The 27634-nt window shown below is 38.2% G+C and overlaps 1 protein-coding gene across 1 annotated transcript; it reads right to left on the bottom strand.

The window, feature by feature from the left end:
* Positions 1-1203: 1203 nt before the first annotated feature.
* On the bottom strand, positions 1204-27634 carry LOC137005327 (zinc finger protein 569-like). The gene is made up of 2 exons (XM_067366171.1): positions 27616-27634; positions 1204-3539 (listed from the first exon to the last, which is right to left on the bottom strand). The coding sequence occupies exon 2, from the start codon at positions 3532-3534 to the stop codon at positions 2044-2046; it is 1491 nt and encodes a 496-aa protein (XP_067222272.1). The 5' UTR covers positions 3535-3539; positions 27616-27634; the 3' UTR covers positions 1204-2043.

Here is a 27634-nt window from a genome sequence, read left to right on the forward strand (position 1 = left end):
CTACCTCAAGATGCTTTTTCAGATTAGACGTTGAATCCTTTGAAGCCGATGGAAGTTTTTTTGCAGGTAGACATAGCTTTCAATGCACTATGATGTTACTGTATGTCCTTTTTCATGTTTATAAGTAAAACTGTCTTTGAATTTCCACTAGAGAAATGCATTATGCCCTGTTTTCCCGTCCATTTTTTCATGTGCGATCTCATGTCTGCACTCTGCAGGTTGCTAATAACTGAACAAGCTGCGCACATTTTATTTTTTAACAGACAGAGTTGGAGAATCATCAACAATGGCTCGTTGGTTAACAATCCTAAAACAGCTTACATTAATAGCATATTAAATGAAATAAATTACATTAAAATTCAAAGTAATCACTTTGGTAATCTAAAATACTTTTTGAATGTAACTAATTTGATTACCATCTGTTTAAAATGTAACTGTAACGAAATACAGTTACTCAAATTTTGTAATTTAAATACGTAACGTCGTTACTTGTATTTCGTTACTCCCTAACCCTGGTCAAATCAAGCACATATAAATGTCAGGAAACACGACTCCTGGTCAATATCCATGGATTAGTTTTATTTGACAAGTTGTAAAAAACACTTTCAAGTACAACCTTTAGTGTAATCGTTTGTTTTACTTGTGTTTTCGCAGTTTCCCCTATTAAATCTAGTCACGCAGCAGGTTCTTTTGCCACTCAGTCCAGCTGAAGGAGCATGCTTTCGGCAGGAAAGTGACGTCGATACCCTCTATTGCGCTGGGCTGAAATGTGTGTCGCAGGCTATGACGCAAATCTTCATTGACAGAAATGTTGAAATTTAATATTAAACACATTTTTACAGCATTGGAAAATGTTAAGAATGTTTGTGTCATGTTTGTCCTCCTACAGAAACCATATAAAAATATAGTTGAAAAATATATTCCCCCCCATTTTCATAAATTTTTGAAAAAGTTCCAGGGAGCCACTAGGGGGGCGCTAAAGAGCCGCGGGTTGCCGACCTCCGGCTTAGAAGAACCCATGGTGCTGATTGTTGGGGCAAGGTCAGATGAGTCTGGGCATTTAAAACCTTTGAGATTGACATCGCCTGGTCTTTCCAGACGATGATTGAGAACAATCCATGACACTGTCAGGTCTCAGCTTTCCAAAGGGGACAGGGCATGCTATAAACTCTGCAGGGTGCCCAAACTTTTGCAGACGCCTTTTTTGTTTTTGTTTTCTGTTATTTTGAAAGTGTAAATGATGGAAATAAAATTAACTTTTTTGACATATTATAAGAATGTCTAATCTGTAATTTGATGCCTTTGAGATGCCATCTTTTCTTGGCTTCTTTATGCACATTAATACAAATTTTTACCTGGGGTGCCCAAACTTTCAATACCAACTGTAAGATTTGTGAACTGCAAGATTTTTATCCTAACATTTAAAGGCTGGTTCACACTGTGCGATTTTGGCCACGATTTGGTCATCTGAGACAAATTTTGCAAATCCTAAAAGATTACTATAATCCTAGCCTAAAATCTGTAGTCTTTGATCTCTAGTTTGACATGTTCACCGACTTCCGGTTAATGACCGCTGCAATAAAATTTTACCTCAGACAAAATTCTGGCAGTGTCAGAAGATTTGGCGCACAATCCTGCAGTGTGACTTCTCCTATGACAAACTTCAAATTGTATTTGTTTTTCAAGACAAGCCGTGATCAAAATGATAGAGATTTCTTTGTTAGCCACCATTTCAGCATTTTTTTATTGCAATATTGAGCTGGTCAATTTCTTTTGATTTTAGAATATAATAAAGAAATCAAATAAATTTCTTATTTTCACTGACATTTCTGAACTAATGCATCTTCAAGCCTAAATTCAGCATGGTTATAATTAAGTACTGTTAAAGTCTCAGAAACTTTAAGACTTTAACTCAAACTGTATTAGAATTGGTGACTTGTAACTTGTGATGGAGTCATTTTTTGTTGTAAGGTATCTGTACCTTTATTCAATTATGGTTTTCAGGTACTTTTTACACCTCTACTCTTTCCACAGTGATGACTTCTAAGAGTCCTCTTTCGAGTGAATTTTCATGTGGCCCTTAAGGTAACCTATAAATCTGAAACCCCTTCCACACTTATCACATATGAATGGCTTCTCTCCAGTGTGAATATTCATATGGTGATAAAGGGTCAATGTATGTGTGAAACTCTTTCCACACTGACCACATGTGAATGGCTTCTCTCCAGTGTGGATATCCATGTGGTAATAAAGGGTCAATTTATGTGTGAAACTCTTTCCACACTGAACACATGCAAAAGGCTTCTCAGTGTGAACTCTCATGTGTTGCTTGAGGCTCCGTTCCCGTGTGAAGCTATTCCCACACAGAGTGCAGGTGTAAGGTGTTTCTCCAGTGTGAGTTCTCATGTGGGCTATAAGGCCTTCTTTACGAATGAAACTCTTTCCACACTCTTGACAGGTATTAGGCCTTTCTCCAGTGTGAATTCTCATGTGGGCTTTAAGGTTTCCTGTCTCATTGAAACTCTTTCCACACTGTTGGCATGTGTAAGGCTTTTCTCCAGTGTGAATTCTCATGTGGATTTTAAGTTTTCCTTTTTTACTGAAATTTTTTCCACACTGTTGGCAGGTAAATGGGCTCTCTCCAGTGTGATTATTCATATGGGCTATAAGGCTTTCTTTTCGACTGAAACTCTTTCCACACTCTTGACAGGTGTAAGGCTTCTCTCCAGTATGAATTCTCATGTGGACTTTAAGGCTTCCTTTTCTACTGAAACTCTTTCCACACTGTTTGCAAGTGAATGGGTTCTCTCTTATGTGAATTCTCATGTGGCCTGTAAGGTTGCCTTTGTCACTGAAACTCTTTCCACACTGTTGGCAGGTGTAAGGCTTCTCTCCAGTATGAATTCTCATGTGGACTTTAAGGCTTCCTTTTCTACTGAAACTCTTTCCACACTGTTTGCAAGTGAATGGGTTCTCTCTTATGTGAATTCTGATGTGGACTGTAAGGTTTCCTTTGTTACTGAAACTCTTTCCACATTGTTGACAGGTGTAAGGCTTTTCTCCAGTGTGAATTTTCATATGGATTTTAAGTTTTCCTTTCTCACTGAAACTCTTTCCACACTGTTGGCAGGTGTAAGGCTTTTCTCCAGTGTGAATTTTCATATGGATTTTAAGTTTTCCTTTCTCACTGAAACTCTTTCCACACTGTTGGCAGGTGTAAGGCTTTTCTCCTGTATGAATTCTCATGTGGACTTCAAGGCTTCCTTTTTGCCTGAAACTCTTTCCACATTGTTGGCAGGTGAAGGGTTTCTCTCCAGTATAAACTCTCATGTGGATTTTAAGCTCGTCTTTATGTGTGAAACACTTTCCACGCTGTTGGCAAGTGAAGGGACTCTCTTTAGTGTGAACTCTCAAGTGGACTTGAAGGTTTCTATGTTGATTAAAAGTCTTTCCACACTGTTGGCAGGTGAAATAACCTTTAGTTTCGGTCTTTTGAGCTCCTTTTTGTTCATGACTTGCTACTTTCAGTTCCATTAGGTCTAGGGCAAAAACAGACATAAAACAACTTAGACATGTAAAGCATCAAAACCAACAAACTGTATGCTCTATACCCTATCCTATCTTATGGATCAAGGATGGGCAGCTTTGGTACCATTCTTTTGCAGAGTTAAGTTTAATCCCTAATCAAATACATCTGCCTGTAATTGTCAAGCATTTCTGAAGACTTAAGGCAACGGTATACTTCAAACGAAATTCTTTTTAATTCTTCGTTTAGGGGTAAAACGAAGTTCGAAATGTGTGACCAGCAATATACTGTAAACGAACATCTGACACCGCCCACACTGCTAAGAGCGACGTTTAGATGAATATGTAAATATGTGCCATGCACTTTCTTCTAAGTAACAAAATAAACACACAAAAAATGAGAAAACAGCAAGCATTTATTTATATAGAATGCATAAGAAAAGTTAGCACGAGCTCTGCAAATTAGCACTCACGTCACGTTTTCATATAGCACTTTATTCAATAGATTGCTTAAAATCAAGCAGCTTTACAGTATCAAACATGAAAAAAGTGTCAGTGCCTCATTTCATCAGAAGCACAACTTCATTTTGTAATATAAAGCCGCTATCCAGTGTGTTCATGTTTTCACCCGCAAGATCTTACCTCACCAAACTCTACAGATCAAATGGGTCAGAAACGCGTTCCACGCAAATGAAGGCGGAGCCTCAGCGCACACCTCCTATTACGTTATCGTCACTGACCAATGGTAGTACGAAGGTGTTTTGCAGCTGGGACAAACTTTTCCTGAAAGTTCGCTTTGGCAAGCCGTTATGAACTTCCAAAAAGAACACAAAACGAACTTCGTTTTGGCCTGATTTTGTTTGAAATAACGTCTTATCAGTTCGTTCTTTGATTTCGTCTGAAGTATACCGGAGTCTTGAAGGCTGACTTATACTTCTGCATTGTGTGTACCCTGAAGGTATGGCATAGGCTGTGAGTGCCACACATAGACTAAAATGTAGCCTGACGTGCACCTCTTAGAAAATGTAACATCAAGCAATTCTACACGGTCCGCAAGCCCTATGATTGGTTTGCTGATTTGCTACTTCTCTGCCGCCTCTATTTTTAAGCTTCTCTGACAACGTACATGACAAACAGACACATAGCCTACAGTGCAGTGGCTCCGGTGTAGGTCTGACACAGAAGTATAAATCAGCCTTTACGATTAAATAATGAGGTTGGGTTTAAATTTTGCAGGTGTGGTTGATCAGGGATGGAGCTAAACTTTGAAGAATAGTGTCCCGCCAGGACCAGAGTTGACCATCCTATCTATAGACCTTATACTCAATACACCAGTGGTTTTTAAACCTGGTCCAAAGGGACCCACCACTGCACCTTTTGTATTTATACTTTATTTTTCACATCTGGTTAAGATCATCAGCTTGTTAGAAGATTGCTGACATTGGAGGAATTTACAAACTACAATTCCTGTTCATCACTTAGGTAAAAAGTGCTTTACTATTGAATAAGTAATATAAGATATTTGTTGTTGTTATGATGTCAGACATAGCACACACAATAGTAGTAGCCATTCTGTACTTGGTTGTGACCTCAATTTATCCGTACCATATCCAAGCCTAATCCAACTGTGCCTTCTCAAGCGGGCTAGGACACGATACAGAGAGATCACACTAGTGACATTAGACTGAAAGAATGAATGCTTATAAGACGTGTTTCCTTTAGCACAAAACTTACATTTTATGTTTATACTATTACCTGTAAATGTTATAAAATTGGGGCTTCCGGTAATGGCAGCGGAGCGATCAGTCGTGTACCGATTCTAGCGAGGCTAGTGCTAGCAGCAATCACGCAGTTAGCCATGAGAGCTCGTTACCTGATTTCTCACATGGATTTTTGCTTAAACACATTGCTGAACTCGTTGCAGAAGAAGGTCAGCACACAAAAGATGTTGACTGACTCTTTTTCTAAATCTGGAGACCTGGCTGGATGTGAAAGTTGATAGTATCATCAAACGCATCGATGAAGTCGCTGTGGTTGCCGACTCCCTTGCGACTTGTCAGGCTGAAACAGAAACTTGTATCCCCGCCTTGGAAGATGACATCACTCTGCTAAAAGTGAAACTGGCTACATTCAAGAAACATAACACAGCACTTATGGAGAAGGTACAGATCTGGAGGATCATTTCAGACAGGACGATATCAGAATTCTAAAGCAAAAAGAGTCTGTTGAGGTGATCCTATACATTTTTGAATCCTTCATCCCAAAACTGCTTGAGTTGCCAGTCCCGTCTATCGCAATGGACCATGCACACCGGGGGCTTGGTATGTCTAAAGATGGTTACTGTCGCCCTCTTATTATCAAGATTTATCGTTGCAATGTTGCTACAATTCTGACCACAGCTAGATGCAAAGGCCAGCTTCAATACGAGGATCAACTTCTCCACATCGCTCCTGACATTTCGCGCTGTGAGGAGAGCCTTCAACCATATCTGCGCTTAACTCATTAAGAAAGGCATCTACTTCCAAATTAAACTCCAAGACGTGTTGGTCTTCAAGGTAAAAAACTTTCAGAGACCCGAAAGATACCAAAGCATAATTGGACAATAATATGTAAACTCTTTTCTTCAGTTTTTTGATGAGTGTTTGTGATCTTTACAAAAGACATCTTTTTTTTTTTTTTCTTTATGATTCATGCATGTTCTATGATATGACTTGTATGACCATTGATGGGTGGTCGGCAAAAATACATGAAAGTTCTCTTATGTATAAACCTTTATTTGGCGTGATGCTTTTGGTTTTTGATTTTAGCTGGGATATTGAGCAGGCATGTATTTTGTCTTTGAATCTTGAATGAACAGATACTTGTTTATTTTTGTACCTCAGGAGTTTTGGACATGGGGGCACCCAATCTTCTCCTTGTTCTGTTTTAGTATAGTTCTAATACTACTTAACCTCATCTTAAACCCGACCCAGGATCCGTACAGGTTCGGGGCTATATTTTAAATGGTCAGCCAGGTCCGGGTCGGGTCTCTATCTATTAGTTCGGGTTCTGGGTCTGTTTAACATTGTGTGTAATACCAGAGTTGCGAGAACTTGAAAAACACACGATCATTACCAGAGCCAGTCAGCAGCGCTGTGCTTGTTGTTTTGAAAAGAAAAAAAAACCCCGAGCGATTTAGTCAGAAACAGTAGGCTGAGTGAATGCACACATGCAGTGTTATTGGATACCGTTATGAGTGATGTGAAAAAAAAACTAAAAGAAAATGAACATAAAGAGGTTAAAGCTACCGGCACCTCTTCAGTCTGGGCCTCCTTCATGCAAATTGTGGACAAAGATGAGAAAAAAGTAAGCGCCATTAAGTGTACTGGTTGTGACGCACTGTTAAAGTTTGATTCAGCAAAAACAGGCACGTTGCATAATAGCTGTGGAATATGTGCCGATCGGGTCCAGTCAGGTCCTGGCCGGGTTCGGGTCCAGCTTTCGGTTCTGCGTCGGTTCCAGGTAGTACATTTTTAACATGTTTCTGTTCTGCACAGGCCCGGGTCCAACTTTCAAAATAATAGACGGGCCGGGTCAATTCAGTGTAGCACATTTACGGGTCTCATCGGGTTTGGGTTTTTTGGACCCGTGTAGACCTCTATCTCTGAGCACTGCCTATAACTTTTATTGTGAGCACTTGTCTATTTGCCTCGTCATGATGACTCGCTTGTTGTATTCCTCGCTTGTAAGTCACTTTGGATAAAAGCGTCTGCTAAATGAATAAATGTAGACCAACAAAAAAACTTGTGACCTCCATTTTTGAAATAGCAGCTAATTGAGCTAATAGCAGCTCGACTGTAATCTCTGTTTATATAAAAAAATTACAGCGAGCTGTGTTTGGATGCCGATGTAGGTTCACATAGCCATGAGAATCAATAGTAGCGAATTGTCCGCTATTGTTGATGGAAGGCTTGTTCGAGATGCATCGGAGCAGCGCGTACCGATTCAGCGGGTGACATTGAAGTGCCGCAGGTCCACGGAAGCGTTTGTAGGGCATGACTCCTTGTGCATTTGGATCATTCTCACGGTGCTTAGATGTCGTGCACAATCGTTCTACAAAGAGCTGATACATCCAAGCTTGGTGGGTTTGTGTTTGGCGCTGCAGCTGCAGTGCTAGCTTTGCTGTGAAATATGGGACGTATACAGTGGTGTTAAACCTGGCTATGTGCTGGCTCTCTAGCCCATGGAAAGGCAAACCGGTTCTTAGAAGGCACGTCGGTTGAACCAACTGGCACTAGCACTAGCTCTGAACTAGCACCCAGGAACAAGAGTTCATCAACGGACTTTGTGGCTGATTCAAGATAGGATGAAACGCCACCACCCTGCATGCAGCTGAAGCAAGCACAGTCACTTTGTGAGGTTCTGCATTATATGCCGCCACCTCTGAAAATTCAGCTGTAATGTACGTGGCCCAGGTACACCATAAAGGCTGGTGTACACTGTGTGATTTATAACAGTCCTTTACAATAGTTGCTTGTCAGACTGTACGAACAGGATTCTCGTGTCACACTGTGGGATCTCAGTTGTCATTCATGTCTGATTGTACGACAGGCAATACGCTTTAAAAACGGACAAGTGCATGAAAACTTCGTCAGGAGTTTTACTTCAATTCGTACTCGTTCGGTGACTGTGAGCTGCATATATAGTGCTGAAATAGTGGCTAAAATAAGACATCTCAATCATTAATTTTGAACACGGCTTGTCTAGAAAAACTGACAATTTGACGTTTGTTGTAGTAGAAATCATACTGCAGGATTGTGCACCAAATCGTCTGACACGGTCAGAATTGTCGGAGGTAAAATTTGTTGTCTGTGAACATGTCAAACTAGAAATGAAAGACTACAGATTTTAGGCTAGGATTATAGGAATATTTTACAATTTTCCAAAATTGTCTCAGATGACCAAATCGTGGCCAAAATCGCACAGTGTGAACCAGCCTTAAGGCGACCCCCATTATGGGGAGTTCTGCAGACAGGGGAATCAGTTCAGGAGTAGGAGGACTAAAATTAATTGGTTTGGGGAAACCAGCTGTTCGAACTTACATCAGCGGTGAATCCTCTGGAGAGTCAAACAAAGTGTTACAAGGCTCTGAAAGATCAACCGAGACGTGACGTTACTCTGGACAATCAGCAGATAAGTGACATGATTGGACGATCAGAAGAGATGTGAAGTGGCTTTGGGAGGTCTGCTGAGATGTGACAAGGCTCTGGGAGGACGTCTGAGACATTAAGAGGCTCTGAAAGGTCTGCTGAGACGTGACGAGGTTCACAAAGATCAACTGACTTGACTGGGCTCAAGAAGATCAACTGTGGCTTGACTGGGGCCACGAAGATTAGTTGTGACTTGACTTGGCTCACGAAGATCAGCTGTGACTTGACTTGGCTCACGAAGATCAACTGTGACTTGATTTGTTGTTGTGATGGCCAACATTTTGTGAGTGGGTTCTAGTGCAAAAGGCACAGAAGTAATATTGTTTCCTCCTCAACAACCACACTGAACGAAGGACCACAAAAATTTAAGGCATAGTCCATAAAGTCTCTTAGACTGCAATTGAACTTCCCTTCAGAAAAAAACAAGATTTTATGGGCTCATATAGGCCAAATCGGAAAATGTCCTTCAAAACCACATTGTCAAATGGAACTTAAAAACATAACTCACAGAATTGGTGAACATATTCTTCAATGGATAAGTCTCTTTGCCGAAGACGAACTAGCTGGTTGACTGGATCCATGGTTGGACTAGAAACGCTAGAAAAGCTGTGGATCTTGGTTTGGCTGAGTGTTCTGTAACGTATGGGACGGGACAACGGAGTTGGAGATCCACGTGCAGGCTTTATTAATACGATGAGCGAACAGATACAAGAAGGCAAGGCAAAAGAGTAATCCAAACACAGGCAAAGGTCTAGGCAGGAAGCAAATGATTATAAACAAGAAAACAGTCCAGGCATAAAGACATAGGCAATGCAAGGAACAAGGAGACAAGGATGGATTCAAGACTAAACATTCCACCTTTTTACTTACTTCTCCATGGGGGGTGCCATATTGGGGAGTTACTTCCGGTAGGATGCTCTGAACTTCCATTTAGTAATTGTCATTAGCTAGACAATGAATAGTGGAGAAAATTTGTGCTGTTTAAGGTTGTCACAACAGCTACAGAAAGCTCAAAAAACCTCTGGAAGATGAGTGTTTCGACCACAAGCCAACAAAGTGGAATGTAAATGTCCAAAACCATTTAAATTGCACAAGATGCCAACCGACAACGAGGGCAAAAGACAATGGCTCGCTGCACTTAATTTGAAATTCCCGCCACGTAACATGCATGTTCATTCCATTTTGAACTTTGGCTTGGATATGATCATGCATTAGAAAAGAAGAGAAGACGACGAACTTGTCCAGACCAAGGTGAGTCTATTCACTCACAAACTCCTATGTAGTTTCATTCAGTATTAAGAATTGTTTAAATGAGTCTGACTTGAACTCAAACTTAAGCTCCACTTTGAGTGTCAACCAGGCACTTTTTTTAATAGGTATAAAGAAATTGTGTTTTTATTTTGTTCCCTTTTTCAAATAGGTCTTGCAGACCCTTAAATATTGATTAATATTTTGGCAGCAGAGTGTGGTCTTCATTTTACCAGCTGCAGCAGTATGAGAACTTAAATGCTCGCCATATATCGCAGCTCAAACAGCAATATTTAAAAAAATATCAGTGTCTGTCTCATTTCAGTTTACAAAATGTGGAAACTTTAAAAAAAGAAATGTAAAAATCGAATAAAAAAAAAAAAAAAAAAAAAAAAAGAGTAAATTTTATAAATACCAATCATTCTGTTCCATATAATGACCCAGCTAATGTAAGTTACAATATATAATGCCTTTTCTGTTTTTATAGGAGCTGGTGATTGCCAAGAGCACATTGAAATATATGAAGGAAGGCCTGGAGAAGAGAATCTTACATCTCCCACCGTTACCATGCATTTAACTCCCTGAGGTCTGAAAACGCGCTGGCGCGTTTTGCAGGATTTTTTTTCACATTGCAGCAAAACAGACATAAAATACTCTGTCATTTCTTGTCATAGAAACATAAGTAATATATCAATTGATCTATAGAATGTCTTCTTTTATTTGTGTACACTCAGAGTAAAAACTGTTGTTTTTTGTAAAATAAAGAAAACTAATATGATGCGTGATCTCTCGTCTCCCTCTGAACAAACTCCAATCTGATAGTTCTCAGAAAATTAACTGTAACTTATGAATACTAATGACAAAAAAAATTACACTTATGTCTAAAGAAACGTTGAAATGTCAGGTTAAGTCGTGTAAGTCAAATAAAAAAAAAAATTCTGTGTTTATGTAATCCGTATAAAAAGAGAGCAGTGTCAGAAGTCTGTGATTCAGCTCATTATCCGCTAATGCGGCCACGCCCACGGAGTCAGCGCTATTCAGACGCAAATTCAGAGGCAATACATGCATTCATCGTCTCAATTGTGTATTTATTGTCTTGAAGAGTGTTTATTTGGATGGTAAAGCCATGGTTAACGATCTCTAGAAGACATGCTGTTAGTTCCTAGTTCCTTTTCTTCTTTATATGAATTTGTGGCCTAAAGGTGTACAGCACTGGTGTCAAAAGTATTCACATTCATTACTCAAGTAGAAGTATAGATACTAGGGTTTAAAAATACTTCTGTAGAAGATGAAGTATCAACTCAAGCGTTTTACTCAAGTAAAAGTATAAAAGTACTGGTTTCAAAACTACTTAAAGTATAAAAGTAAAAGTAATGTAGGGGAAAAAATGCCATTAAGGACAAAAGCTTAGGCCGCGCCACAGGGGCCTATTGTGTACTCCACCTCCTCAAAAAAACATTTTTCTAAAGGCCATAATGACTATAATGTTATATTAAAATGTTAATGTTGAAAAATTTGGGATGCACTAGGCTACCCGTTTCAGCCGCATATATGTCCATTGAAAATGAACGCATTTTAGTACAATGCACATACATTAAAGCACCATATATGTGTACTACTGACCATTAACATGGGTTTCATGGAGTGGAAGATATCATGACTAGTTGCCTATAAGTATTCTAATGGTGCAAAAAGTCAAAATTCAGAGGCATTAATAACCTTTATTGGAATGTAAATGTACATCCAAGCTTAACTGCAGAAATTTGTGAGGGCAACGGACAAGAAAAATGCGGGTAGTTTTGGTGTACCCAGGGCAGGCTTAGAAACAATCAGGGCTTGACATTAACACCTGCCAGCTGTTTTCAGCTGTTTCAGTTCACACCGCACTAACAAACGCCAGCAAACTCTCTGTTGGAGTTTGTTGGATAGGTGTTGGCGTTGGTCGGAGTCTGTTTACCCGACTGAACATGTTTAAAGGTGCCATCGAATGTTTTTTTACAAGATGTAATATAAGTCTAAGGTGTCCCCTGAATGTGTCTGTGAAGTTTCAGCTCAAAATACCCCATAGATTTTTTTTAATTAATTTTTTTAACTACCTATTTTGGGGCATCATTAAATATGAGCCGATTTATGCTACTGCCCCTTTAATTCTCGTGCTCTCTGCCCCCAAGCTTGCGCTTGCCTTAAGCAGTACATAAACAAAGTTTACACCCTCAAATGGATCTTTACAAAGTGTTCGGCATGCATGCGGCATGTATGCGTTGGATTATGTGAGTATTGTATACTATATATGTTATATTGTTTACATTCTGAATGAATTTGAGGCTGTGCTCTGTGGCTAACGGCTAATGCTACACTGTTGGAGAGATTTATAAAGAATGAAGTTGTGTTTATGAATTATACAGACTGCAAGTGTTTAAAAATGAAAATAATGACGGCTCTCTTGTCTCCGTGAATACAGTAAGAAACGATGGTAACTTTAACCACATTTAACAGTACATTAGCAACATGCTAACAAAACATTTAGAAATACAGTTTACAAATATCACTAAAAATATCATGTTATCATGAATCATGTCAGTTATTATTGTTCCATCTGCCATTTTTCACTATTGTTCTTGCTTGCTTACCTAGTCTGATGATTTGGTTGTGCTGCTCCAGACGTTAATGCCTGCCCTTGTCTAATGCCTTTCATAATGTTGGGAACATGGGCGGGCATATGCAAATATTGGGGCGTACACCCCGACTGTTACGTGACAGTGGGTGTTATGTTGAGATTCACTGTATGTCATTTCCATGTACTGAACTCTTGTTATTTAACTATGCCAAGATAAATTCAATTTTTGAATCTAGGGTACCTTTAATCTGCGTTTGTTTGGTCGTCTGAGCATCCAACAAACTCTGACGCAATCTGACCTGTTTGCGAACCGTTGCCATGACGATGAGGCAAGTCCCCTTTAAAGACAGCTGTTTGATCGCGCCTGCGCCTCACGCACACACAACAAAGCACTGGAAACGTGACATCACAGCTTGTTCGTTATAAAAAATAAAATACAGTTTAAAAAAAAAAACATATAAAAGGTACAATAGTCTGTAGTGCAATCCGTGCCATTCAGCAAGAGCACTGCTCCACTTCACTGAAAGAGAGTGGTATACCATGAGAGCAATGCAGGTTTACCTTAAGTTTCGTTTTAAATTAATTCGTTTTGGCTTGTTTAGCTACATGGTTGTATATGACTATGTGTCACATAAATAAAAGGGTCGCGCTTAAAAAAAAAAAGTTTAAAAAATGGTATACGATTTAAACGTCTCTCTATCGAACTAACATTACGTTACCTAGCTTAATTTGCAGAGGACGAAGAGAAAGCACCCGTTTGATAGCCTAAATGAGCCAGTAGTGTAGAAATAATAACTTATAAGAAATCATCTTTTTTTGAGTAATGCCCCCAACACTGACTATTACTGCGTTCACGTCACCTCGTATTTGCCGGAATCTTGACATGACAACACGTGACGTTATATTCGGAGCTGTTCACGTCCTTTTGGTCCTTGGACTAGGAATTATGCGTTTCCATGACACCACTATCAACACCTAAATGAATCTACAGCGGTCAGGTGGTACAGCGGTCAGGTGGTACAGCGGCCACGTGGAACATGTGGGAGCTCTCAGAAAACTACCAGCTTACAAGCTGTAATTACGATCTCTACGAGGACGTGAACGCTTTTTACAAGCTCGAATCTCGTAACTACAGGAATTACAAGGCCGCGTGAACGCACCTATAGTCCTCCTTGCTGGAGTGTGACGTGATTTGATGTGCAGGTGTGATGGATCACGTACAAACCAATAGGGTGTCAGAATGGTATGTTTTATCTTCTCATCCAACCACAATCAAATTCAGTCTATCCGGATGGCGCGATTTATCTTGATAGTTTTTTTTTTTTGTTTGTTTTTTTTTTTTTTTTTAAAGCCGGAATGAAAACAAGCCGAAATGAAATAAGAGTAACGAGGCTATTTTTAAAATGTAAGGAGTAGAAAGTACAGATAATTGCGTGAAAATGTAAGGAGTAGAAGTAAAAAGTAAGCTGAAAAATAATTACTCCAGTAAAGTATAGATACCCGAAATTTCTACTTAAGTAAGGTAACGAAGTATTTGTACTTCGTTACTTGACACCTCTGTATATATATAATATATAATATAATATATATACACAGTGTTCAGTTCAGTTCAATTTATTTATATAGCACATTTAAAAACAACCATGGTTGACCAAAGTGCTTAACAATGTCCAGGAAATAAAAAATAAAGAGTCACACACAAATAAGACAAATACAATAAAAACATCACAATGTCACAGCTCAGCTCAATATAAAAGCCAAGGAATACAAATGTGTCTTAAGTAATGACTTAAAAAATTCCAACAGTCTGAGCAGTTCTTATGTGTACAGGTAAACTATTCCACAAATTAGGTGCCACCACTGAAAAAGCTCGGCACCTTTATTTTTTAACCTAGTTCTTGAAACATTTAGGAGCACCTGATTGGATGACCTCAATGCTTTAACAGGAGCATGGACATGTAAAATCTCTGATAAATACTCAGGCGCCAACCCATTTAAAATCTTAAAAACAAATAATAAAATCTTGAAATCAATCCTGAAGCGGACAGGAAGCCAGTGTAGTGAAGCTAGGACAGGGGTAATGTGCTCATACTTTTTTGTCCCAGTCAAAAGCCGAGCTGCTGCATTTTGGACTAACTGTAAGCGTTGAAGAGATGACTTATCCAGACCAGCATATAAAGAGTTACAATAGTCTAGTCTAGATGTTATAAAAGCATGAATTACACTTTCAAACTCCTTGCGTGGCAGGTAGGGCTTGACTTTAGCCAACAGTCTAAGTTGAAAGAAACTGGCTTTTACAACAGAACTAATCTGTTTTTCAAATTTAAAAGCACTGTCAAAAATCACACCAAGATTCTTGGTAAATGGACGAACATATAAACCTAAATTACCAAGTGCATCTTATCATTAAGACAAAGAAAGTTCTGATCCAACCATACTTTTAAATCTCTCCGGCAATTAAATAATGACAAAAATGAAGCTTTGTCATTAGTTTTGACAGGCAAATAAATCTGAACATCATCTGCATAACAGTGGAAGGTGATATTGTGCTTTCTAAAAATATACCCCAAGGGCAGCATATACAAAGAAAACAACATAGGGCCCAACACTGAACCTTGAGGGACGCCACAAAAAAGAGGGGCAGCAGATGACGAAAATTCACCAAGGTGAACAGAAAAACTTCTGTCAGTTAAATATGATTGAAACCATTTAAGGGCTATGCCCTTAATGCCGACACACTGTTCAAGTCTAGATAAAAGAATAGAATGGTTGACCGTATCAAAGGCCGCAGTCAAATCCAAAAGGACTAAAACAGCAGAGTTACCAGAGTCCACAGTTAAAAGAAGATCATTAGAAACTCTTAAAAGAGCAGTTTCTGTGCTGTGACGGGGCTTAAAACCAGACTGAAAAATTTCATTAATTCTAAATTCATCGATAAATGACTGAAGTTGATTAAAAACAACTCTTTCCAAGACTTTCGATAAAAAAGGGAGTTTAGATATAGGTCTAAAATTAGACAAAATGGAAGGATCCAAGTTATTCTTTTTTAGTAGTGGTTGCACCACGGCATGTTTAAAAACAGCTGGTACACACCCTGAGCTGAGAGATATATTGACCAAAGATACAATGCTTGGCCCAACAGTGTCAAAGACATCTTTAACCAAACGTGCAGGAATACTGTCAAGGGGGCAGTTTGTAAGACGTAGCTCTTTAACTATGTCAAAAAGATAGGATAATGTAACCGGCTCAAACTGCTTAAAGACAGCTGGGCAAAAGGAAAAATCAGGGGAGTTACTAATAACCGTAAAGGGTGGAAAACTGAGACCAGCAATTTTGTCCAAAAAATGCTTCAAAAAGTTTTCACATAATATTAAAGATGGCACAATACAATCTGAATCACGTGGGCTAACAAGAGAATTAAATACATTAAAAAGAACCTGAGGCCGCTGGCTGTTACTGGCTACAAGGTCAGAAAAAAAATTAGTTTTAGCCGATTTAACTGCTCTCTGGTATTTACATAATGCGTCCTGCATCATTTCGAACAAGATTTTAAGTTTATCTCTTTTCCACTTTCTCTCAGCTACTCTGCAGGCAAGTCTGAGAGAGCGGGTAATGTCATTTAACCGGGGTTCTGTCCGAACTTTAGGACGTTTTTTCCTCAAAGGAGCAAGAGAGTCTAAAATCTCAGTACAAGTAGAGTTAAATAAGACCGTGAATTATTCTACACTGAGATTACAGTCATCAAGATTGTACAACAATGAGTCTTTAAAAACACTAGAAAACTGTGAAGCAGTTAAATGGTTAATTGCTCGCACACTGGGTTGCGCAGAACCACACGTTGAAATCGAATTGGGAACAACCAGAGTAAATAAAACAGGCAGGTGGTCTGAAATGGATGTGTCACATATTTCACTGATAGTAATACATAAACCATACGATAACACAAGGTCCAAAGTATGCCCTTTTTCATGGGTCGGACCAGTGACTGACTGCGTTAGATTAAATGAATCAATTAGACGGAGAAAATCTTTAACCAGAGGTTTGGATTCACAGCACACATGTATGTTAAAATCACCAATAATTAAAAAACGATCATATTTCAATGCAATCCCCGCCACAAATTCTGCAAAATCTTGGATAAAATTCTTATTATACTTTGGAGGTCGATATACCACCGCACATAACACAGTCGTGGGAAAACTGGTCTCAAAAAGCTGCAATTCAAAACTGTTGCAGGCGTCCACCGCTATCTCCCGACAGATAAAAACTGATTTAAATACAGTAGCCAGTCCTCCACCTTTACCGGTGGTCCGAGGGGAGCTTAGAAAGTCACAGCGGGGAGGAAGAAGTTCGGAGAAAGAAATTAATTCACCAGCATTAAGCCAGGTTTCTGTCAAAAACATGAAATCCAGCTCACGTGAAGTGAAAAAATCATTCAGCAAAAAAGTCTTATTAGCTAGTGATCTAACATTTATCAGAGCCAAACGAAGGGTGTTATCCTCTCTGGTCGACGGCACCGCACAGTTCAGCGGGCGAAAGTTCGAAGAATCCACACCATTTCTGCGGACCCGGACCCGAACTCGCATAGGAGGAGAAGACACAGGTGACAGGTCGGCCTCGGAAGTCACCGTCGGGAAGACAGGACGGAGCCACCTCACTCTCATTTCCAGCGAACACCGAGCAGCGGGAACGTAAGGTCCATCATGACGTGCCGTCACAGATGTGGACACCAGGTAAGCCTTGAATCTGACAAGGACACCTCCACGCTTCCCCCGTCGTCTCCAACGCTTCTTGCGAGGAATAACATATGGTGATCCGCGTAAAAACGCCGGTATATCTGCCAGGAAGGGTGGAAGGCCCGTAGTCTGGTGGTTTCCCGACACATATCTTCCAGACATGGTATCTATATTAGTTCTAATATTAAAAAGTGTTTGGCGATCATAGACGAGCAAGGCAGAGACATCTCGACAACATATACAAATAAACAAAGCAATAGCAAATAGCAAACTGAGAAGACAACGCGGAGACAGAGACAGACGGCATGCCATAGACATCAGCGCCATCTTGAGGGTGTCCCCCTCAGCGCCATCTTCCGTACCCATCAGTGGGTACGGAAAGTATTAAGACCCCCTTAATTTGTTATATTGCAGCCATTTGCTAAAATAATTTGTTCATTTTTTCCTCATTAATGTACACACAGCACCCCTTATTGACAGAAAAACACAAAATTGTTGACATTTTTGCAGATTTATTAAAAAAGAAAAACTGAAATATCACATGGTCCTAAGTATTCAGACGCTTTGCTGTGACACTCATATATTTAACTCAGGTGCTGTCCGTTTCTTCTGATCATCCTTGAGATGGTTCTACACCTTCATTTGAGTCCAGCTGTGTTTGATTATACTGATTGGACTTGATAAGGAAAGCCACACACCTGTCTATATAAGACCTTACAGCTCACAGTGCATGTCAGAGCAAATGAGAATCATGAGGTCAAAGGAACTGCCTGAAGAGCTCAGAGACAGAATTGTGGCAAGGCACAGATCTGACCAAGGTTACAAAAACATTTCTGCTGCACTTAAGGTTCCTAAGAGCACAGTGGCCTCCATAATCCTTAGATGGAAGACGTTTGGGACGACCAGAACCCAATTGAGCATCTCTGGAGAAACCTAAAAATGGCTGTCCACCAACGTTTACCATCCAACCTGACAGAACTGGAGAGGATCTGCAAGAAGGAATGGCAGAGGATCCCCAAATCCAGGTGTGAAGAACTTGTTTCATCTTTTCCAAAAAGACTCATGGCTGTATTAGATCAAAGGGTGCTTCTACTAAATATTGAGCAAAGGGTCTGAATACTTAGGACCATGTGATATTTCAGTTTTTCTTTTTTAATAAATATGAAAAAATGTTAACAATTCTGTGTTTTTCTGTTAATATGGGGTGCTGTGTGTAAAAATGAACTTAAATTATTTTAGCAAATGGCTGCAATATAACAAAGAGTTAAAAATTTAAGGGGGTCTGAATACTTTCCGTACCCACTGTGTGTATATATATATATATATATATATATATATATATATATATATATATATATATATATATATATATATATATGCAGGGCCTGAAATTAACACCCGACCACATGCCAAATGCGGGTGAATTTTGCAATTGGCGGGTAAAACTGTCAATCTACCTGCCACATTGGCGGGTAGCCAATGAGAATTGAGTGATTCATTAGTTGTTGTTTTTTGCGTCTGTTTTTAAAAAAAAAAAAATTAAGTCCGCCATTTCATTGGATTTTAGATCAAAATGTGGCGGCACATTACTGGGGTAAAGAGGCCAGCTGAAACGAACAACCAACAAAATGATGAGGATTAGTCAAAGAAAAGTAAAAGACAACGTTTTAATTTAAAGTGGACAATTGGCGACAATGGCAAGGTTCGTGAGTGGATGATTTATGACAGCAGTACAGACAAAAAATACTGCCGTATGTATGGCTCAGAGAAAGCGAAGTTAAATCCTTTTGTAATCGGGACTAAAAACTTAAAATGAGAAGCAATTAAGGACCACGAGTCATCAAAAAGCCACCTACACACGATAAGTTGTAAAATAGCAAAGACTGTGCTTCCTGAGGAGACCGCTGCGGTCAAGAGACTCCTGTTTCGGAACGTTCACGCGATCGGCAAGAAGATGAGGCCCTTCTCTGACTACGTTGGTGGAGGAAGAGGAGTGCATCTGCTCCTTTTTTGTGGCTTTTTCCGTTCAGCAGCAGTCAGTATATATGACTATGACACATGAATGTGTCTGTGTGACAGCAAATCAATGAATTAAAAAGATTTAAAAAATTATAGTCTAAGAGTTATTATTACTTATAATGATTTCGTTAATAACTTGACAGCATTTAAATGTGTATTCTTACAAGTTAAAGAACAATGTTTGTGTGATTTCTATTTTTCACCTTTATGAGGCAAAAAAAAACAAAAAAACAAAACAAAACAAAACAACTGGCTGGTAAAAAGTTACTGTGGCTGGTGGTCAAAAAAGTTAACTTCAGGCCCTGTGTATATGTTACAGATCCCGTGTTCCCCTGGACTCTATTTCCCAAGATCCTCCTGTTCTCCACACCTGCACTCACTTCCCTCGTCAGCTCCTCATCGTCACTCATCACCTGCACCTGGACTCTATTGTCAGCACTCCCCATATATTGCACTCACTCCCTTCACTCCTCGTCCGTTCTCTGTTGTGTTAAGGTTATGTTTGGTGTTCCTGTCTCTGTTTATTAAAGTACTCAACTTTGTTGTGGAAATCCGTATCAGCCTCATCTCTACACCAGCGTACCGTAACAGTATATATATATATATATATATATTACAGTCCAAAGGTTTGGATTCACTAAGATGTTTTTAAAAGAAGTTTCGTCTGCTCACCAAGGCTACATTTATTTAATTAAAAATACAGTAAAAAACAGTAATATTGTGAAATATTATTACAATTTAAAATAACTCTTTTCTATTTGAATATATTTCACAAAGTAATTTATTCCTGTGATCAAAGCTGAATTTTCAGCATCATTACTCCAGTCTTCAGTGTCACATGATCCTTCAGAAATCATTCTTATATGCTGATCTGCTGCTCAAGAAACATTTAATGTGTACAATTGTACAAAATATTTGTGTACAATATTTTTTTTTCAGGATTATTTGATGAATAGAAAGTTCAAAAGAACAGTGTTTTTCTGAAATCTAATCTTTTGTAACATTATAAATGTCTTTACTGCCACTTTTGATTGATTTAATGCATCCTTGCTGAATAAAAGTATTAATTTCTTTAATTTCTTTTCAAAAAAATAAAAATTCTTCCTGACCCCAGACTTTTGAACGGTAGTGTATAATGCTACAGAAGCTTTGTATTTCAGATAAATGCTGTTCTTTTGAACTTTTTTTCATCAAGGAATCCTGAAAAAAAAAAGTACACAACTGTTTTCAACATTGAAAATAATCATAAATGTTTATTGAGCAGCAAATCATATCAGAATGATGAAGGATCATGTGACACTGGAGTAACGATGCGGAAAATTCAGCTTTGCATCACAGGAATAAATTACTTTGTCAAATACATTTAAATAGTACACAGTTATTTTAAATTGTGATAATATTTCACAATATTACTGTTTTTACTGTATTTTTAATTAAATAAATGTAGCCTTGGTAAGCAGACGAAACTTCTTTTAAAAAAATATTTCATTTTTTTTTAGAATTAAAAATGTGAAGTATTGTGATTAAATACAAAGTATTTACAAATTAAGAACAAATTTCACTGCATGCAACAGTCTGAGCATTAATTATCTGCTTCACAGATCAGGTCACCATGCAAATTTAATAAAGCTGCACATATACAGAGAATTTTATCAATCTTTGACATAAAAGTGATAAGCAAGGTTTGAGGCAACACCTTGTACACTTTCAACGTGTATCCTTACATTTGCAATCCTTTGGCTGCATGTGACCTTTTCTTCTGTCAGCTGTGTTTTTTTGGCAAATTATCAAATTGACTTGTCTTTCATACAAGACTCTAATAAAAAAAAAAAACCCTATCCACCATCACTTCATCTCACAGTTTAAAGTATTCAAGAATACCAGAGTCACAGGTGATAAATTTGTCACTGCAGCGGCCACCATATGCTGCTGAAATAAACATTACTAGACCACAAGGTGCAATAGCCTCTAAATATGTAATATTTCTATCTTCATCGGATCTTGAGAAGGCAATCTCAGCTATGGTTTTTTCTCGAATGGATTACTGTAACTCCCTTTACTTTGGAGTTGATGGTAAAGCACTAATGCGTCTGCAGAAAATTCAGAACGCAGCAGCGAGAATGATCAAGTCTGCAAAAAAACATGACTCTGTGACTCCGCTTTTAATTTCACTGAAGTGGTTGCCAGTACGTTATCGAATTGTTTTTAAGATTCTTGTACTTGTTTTTAAGGCCATTCACAATTTAGCGCCTACTTACTTATCTAGGATGGTGACAGTGTATACTCCGTCAAGATCCTTGAGATCTGAAAAAAAATATCTGCTTGCCGTTACTAAGACAAAATACAAACACAAAGGTGATCGAGCCTTCTCTCGAGCCGGTCCTAAATTGTGGAACGATCTCCCAGTCGCGATTAGATCCATAAAATCTTTACCTGTTTTTAAAGCCATGTTGAAATCACATTTGCTTAATTCTGAATGCAAGTTCTAATGATTGAGAGTGATGTTTAATGTGTGTTATGTGTGTGCTTTGTATTGTTTTATTTATTTATTTACTTATTTATTTATTTATTTATTTATTTATTTATTTTTATTTTTTTTTTTTATTTTTTTTTTCTACTTTTGTTCTTTCTTGGCACTGTGAAGCACTTTGGACAACTAACGTTGTATTAAATTGGTGCTATATAAATAAATAAATACAAATACAAAATACAAATATGTAATAGTGTTGCAAGCATAGTAGTGGTTGTAATGATTCAGACCTTGAGTCCAGGATCCTTGGCTTTTGGATTTTACTTTCACTGCAGTCTAAGATACAAGTAACATTGGGATAACACTGCTTAAATGCCTCTGGTGTTGTAGCCTTTATTGTTTCTTTGAGGAGCCGTGCTATCAGATCCTTCAAGACTACAGCAATGGTGTCAATTCAAAAATAAATTATCCTGCTCACTTGACTGACTGATATAAAAAATCGAATGGCAAGATCTTCTATCAAAAGATTTAATTTCAGCTTCATTAGTGTGAGCAAGATTTGATGTTCAACTTCAGTCTGGTATAAGACATTTGCATGGGGGAAGCAGAACAGCTATAAGGGTATGAAATGTGTGGAGTGGGAGCCTGGTGTAGATTAAAGTCAGAGTCATTCATCAGAGTATGAGGCTTGAATGTATCGCACTGTGTTGACTGGTTTACATAAGTTACATGGTGTTTTCTTTTAGTATAACAATGCTCCTCAAAGATGTGGTTTTCCCATTGTGTTCCAACAGAGGTAAAGTTCTCAGATGTACAGCTGTGGTCATCAACATTTAACCCTCTGGAGTCTGAGGCTGATTTGGGGCTTGGAGAAGTTTTGACACGCCCTGACATTTGTGCTTTTTTCAGTTGTTCATAAACATATAAATTACAAAAAGTGTCATTACACTGTATTCAGCACAATCTAGGCTAAAATAATATGTGAGGAACATGTATGTACATGTTTGTATTTTTGAAGGAATAATGTTTATGCGTGGTTATTGAAAAAACAAAAAACTTAAGTCACTGAAATAAGGCCAAAAAAAAAGTATATTAAATCTGTGTTCACAAGACTTCTGGTTATTGGAGGTTGTAGACTAGAGTTTTTGCTTCAGAATTATGTAAAAAATTATGCTGACTACTCTTTCATATAAAACAATAGAGAGATTTAAATTTTGTAAGACACTTTTTGTCAAGAAACACAGTATGTGTGGATGCGTGAATCATCATGAATAATGGGCCATTTAGACCTGAGAAGACAAAAGAATTGCATAATAATGACCTGAAATGACTTGCATATTAATGAGGCCTTTCAGTCAGGTAGGCTGTGAAAAAAAAAAAAAAACGTCTGTAATCATGTCTCAGCTCATCATAAACAGCAATACTGTGAAATATTATTGCAATTTAAAATAATTGTATTCTATTATATTCTTTAAAATATAATTTATTTATGTGATGCAAAGTGTCTGAACAATTATGTTACCTATATGGCATTTCATATAGGCTTTTAGCTTAAAAGCATGCACATTTGGAGAAATATTGATGGTTTCTTATATATTTGTCAATTTTCTATACTGAGAAATAATATTTATTGTCATCACTATGAGTGCTGGATACTGTGTTTTCAATTCATACTTGCAGCCAGAGGGCGCTCTCTGTGCACATTTAGGCCACAAATTCATATAAAGAAGAAGAGGACATTTCAGGAATGGTGTTTTTAATTCATACTTAAAGCCGGATGGCACTCTCTGTGCACATTTAGTCCACAAATTATTTTAAAGAAGAAGAGGACATTTCAGGAATGGTGTTTTTAATTCATACTTGCAGCCTGAGGGCGCTCTGTACACCAGAGGTGTCAAGTAACGAAGTACAAATACTTCGTTACCTTACTTAAGTAGAAATTTCGGGTATCTATACTTTACTGGAGTAATTATTTTTCAGCTTACTTTTTACTTCTACTCCTTACATTTTCACGCAATTATCTGTACTTTCTACTCCTTACATTTTAAAAATAGCCTCGTTACTCTTATTTCATTTCGGCTTGTTTTCATTCCGGCTTTAAAAAAAAAAAAAAAAAAAAAAAACTATCAAGATAAATCGCGCCATCCGGATAGACTGAATTTGATTGTGGTTGGATGAGAAGATAAAACATACCATTCTGACACCCTATTGGTTTGTACGTGATCCATCACACCTGCACATCAAATCACGTCACACTCCAGCAAGGAGGACTATAGGTGCGTTCACGCGGCCTTGTAATTCCTGTAGTTACGAGATTCGAGCTTGTAAAAAGCGTTCACGTCCTCGTAGAGATCGTAATTACAGCTTGTAAGCTGGTAGTTTTCTGAGAGCTCCCACATGTTCCACGTGGCCGCTGTACCACCTGACCGCTGTAGATTCATTTAGGTGTTGATAGTGGTGTCATGGAAACGCATAATTCCTAGTCCAAGGACCAAAAGGACGTGAACAGCTCCGAATATAACGTCACGTGTTGTCATGTCAAGATTCCGGCAAATACGAGGTGACGTGAACGCAGTAATAGTCAGTGTTGGGGGCATTACTCAAAAAAAGATGATTTCTTATAAGTTATTATTTCTACACTACTGGCTCATTTAGGCTATCAAACGGGTGCTTTCTCTTCGTCCTCTGCAAATTAAGCTAGGTAACGTAATGTTAGTTCGATAGAGAGACGTTTAAATCGTATACCATTTTTTAAACTTTTTTTTTTTAAGCGCGACCCTTTTATTTATGTGACACATAGTCATATACAACCATGTAGCTAAACAAGCCAAAACGAATTAATTTAAAACGAAACTTAAGGTAAACCTGCATTGCTCTCATGGTATACCACTCTCTTTCAGTGAAGTGGAGCAGTGCTCTTGCTGAATGGCACGGATTGCACTACAGACTATTGTACCTTTTATATGTTTTTTTTTTTAAACTGTATTTTATTTTTTATAACGAACAAGCTGTGATGTCACGTTTCCAGTGCTTTGTTGTGTGTGCGTGAGGCGCAGGCGCGATCAAACAGCTGTCTTTAAAGGGGACTTGCCTCATCGTCATGGCAACGGTTCGCAAACAGGTCAGATTGCGTCAGAGTTTGTTGGATGCTCAGACGACCAAACAAACGCAGATTAAAGGTACCCTAGATTCAAAAATTGAATTTATCTTGGCATAGTTAAATAACAAGAGTTCAGTACATGGAAATGACATACAGTGAATCTCAACATAACACCCACTGTCACGTAACAGTCGGGGTGTACGCCCCAATATTTGCATATGCCCGCCCATGTTCCCAACATTATGAAAGGCATTAGACAAGGGCAGGCATTAACGTCTGGAGCAGCACAACCAAATCATCAGACTAGGTAAGCAAGCAAGAACAATAGTGAAAAATGGCAGATGGAACAATAATAACTGACATGATTCATGATAACATGATATTTTTAGTGATATTTGTAAACTGTATTTCTAAATGTTTTGTTAGCATGTTGCTAATGTACTGTTAAATGTGGTTAAAGTTACCATCGTTTCTTACTGTATTCACGGAGACAAGAGAGCCGTCATTATTTTCATTTTTAAACACTTGCAGTCTGTATAATTCATAAACACAACTTCATTCTTTATAAATCTCTCCAACAGTGTAGCATTAGCCGTTAGCCACAGAGCACAGCCTCAAATTCATTCAGAATGTAAACAATATAACATATATAGTATACAATACTCACATAATCCAACGCATACATGCCGCATGCATGCCGAACACTTTGTAAAGATCCATTTGAGGGTGTAAACTTTGTTTATGTACTGCTTAAGGCAAGCGCAAGCTTGGGGGCAGAGAGCACGAGAATTAAAGGGGCAGTAGCATAAATCGGCTCATATTTAATGATGCCCCAAAATAGGTAGTTAAAAAAATTAATTAAAAAAAATCTATGGGGTATTTTGAGCTGAAACTTCACAGACACATTCAGGGGACACCTTAGACTTATATTACATCTTGTAAAAAAACATTCGATGGCACCTTTAAACATGTTCAGTCGGGTAAACAGACTCCGACCAACGCCAACACCTATCCAACAAACTCCAACAGAGAGTTTGCTGGCGTTTGTTAGTGCGGTGTGAACTGAAACAGCTGAAAACAGCTGGCAGGTGTTAATGTCAAGCCCTGATTGTTTCTAAGCCTGCCCTGGGTACACCAAAACTACCCGCATTTTTCTTGTCCGTTGCCCTCACAAATTTCTGCAGTTAAGCTTGGATGTACATTTACATTCCAATAAAGGTTATTAATGCCTCTGAATTTTGACTTTTTGCACCATTAGAATACTTATAGGCAACTAGTCATGATATCTTCCACTCCATGAAACCCATGTTAATGGTCAGTAGTACACATATATGGTGCTTTAATGTATGTGCATTGTACTAAAATGCGTTCATTTTCAATGGACATATATGCGGCTGAAACGGGTAGCCTAGTGCATCCCAAATTTTTCAACATTAACATTTTAATATAACATTATAGTCATTATGGCCTTTAGAAAAATGTTTTTTTGAGGAGGTGGAGTACACAATAGGCCCCTGTGGCGCGGCCTAAGCGTTTGTCCTTAATGGCATTTTTTCCCCTACATTACTTTTACTTTTATACTTTAAGTAGTTTTGAAACCAGTACTTTTATACTTTTACTTGAGTAAAACGCTTGAGTTGATACTTCATCTTCTACAGAAGTATTTTTAAACCCTAGTATCTATACTTCTACTTGAGTAATGAATGTGAATACTTTTGACACCAGTGCAGATGACACAGCATATACATCTTTAGCTTTGTGATGTTTAAATGTTATCTGACTGATTCTTTTCTGTTCAAGATTTCTTCTGGTCCCTTCATTCCATCTACGCCGCTCATCAGTGCAAGAAAGCCCTGTCATACTACTGAACACTGCATTCTGCACCTTTCTAAATCCATTTGCTATACGTTTCGTCACACTAAGTAGTGTTGCTCTATTTATAACCCTCCACAACACAGCAGCAGCATGGCTACAAGACCTACTGTGGCCAGCTACACAGTAGTTTCCACTACTACCTTAATTTGTAACATAACCCACACGATGCGATTAGGTTTTTTAACAGCCTGACTCGGCTCTACCTCTGCTTTTAGGAACGTGAACTGCTGATGATTGTGACAAAGAACTCAAATTTTATTGCTCAGAAGATAATTGTATGCTTCTGTGCTTCTTAGCTTCTCGCCGTCTACACCCTCAGACAAAACAAGATAATTGAATATGTCAACATATGTGACTGCTGGCCATCGTTTCATATCCATCCAGGAGATGGCGCTGGTCAACTTCGTAGCATAAGGAACAGACAAAGTTACATTTTTATGGTCTTTTTAAAATAGTTTTTCCTGTGCTGCCACCGCAAACTGACGTTGCCATCACTTGTTGACATTATGGACATAATAAAGACATTATGAAGTAACTTTAACGCCTAACTGAGTAAACGCATAAAGTTGCAAACCTGAAGTCTATTTTAATGCATTAATGATTTTTAATTAATTACGCACACATTAACATTGACAGCCTTAATCAAAATGTAAAGTCTAATGTTAAAATGCATGTTTTTATGGGTACTTTTCCCTTTAAATACTTTGGTGAGTTAACAAGAATAATAGTTGGTAATTATTACTAGTATATTGGTGTATATATATTATTGGTGTATATTTATTACAATATAATATATTTTAATAATGATGAAATTCAGCTGTGAGAATAAAACCAACCTGTTTGTTCCTCAGTATC

This window comes from Chanodichthys erythropterus, chromosome 17 (assembly GCF_024489055.1).
Source record: "Chanodichthys erythropterus isolate Z2021 chromosome 17, ASM2448905v1, whole genome shotgun sequence".
Lineage (NCBI taxonomy): Eukaryota > Metazoa > Chordata > Actinopteri > Cypriniformes > Xenocyprididae > Chanodichthys > Chanodichthys erythropterus.

Excerpts from the sequence above, each read along its gene's own strand:
- LOC137005327 (XM_067366171.1), bottom strand. The coding sequence starts at position 3,534 with ATGGAACTGAAAGTAGCAAGTCATGAACAAAAAGGAGCTCAAAAGACC.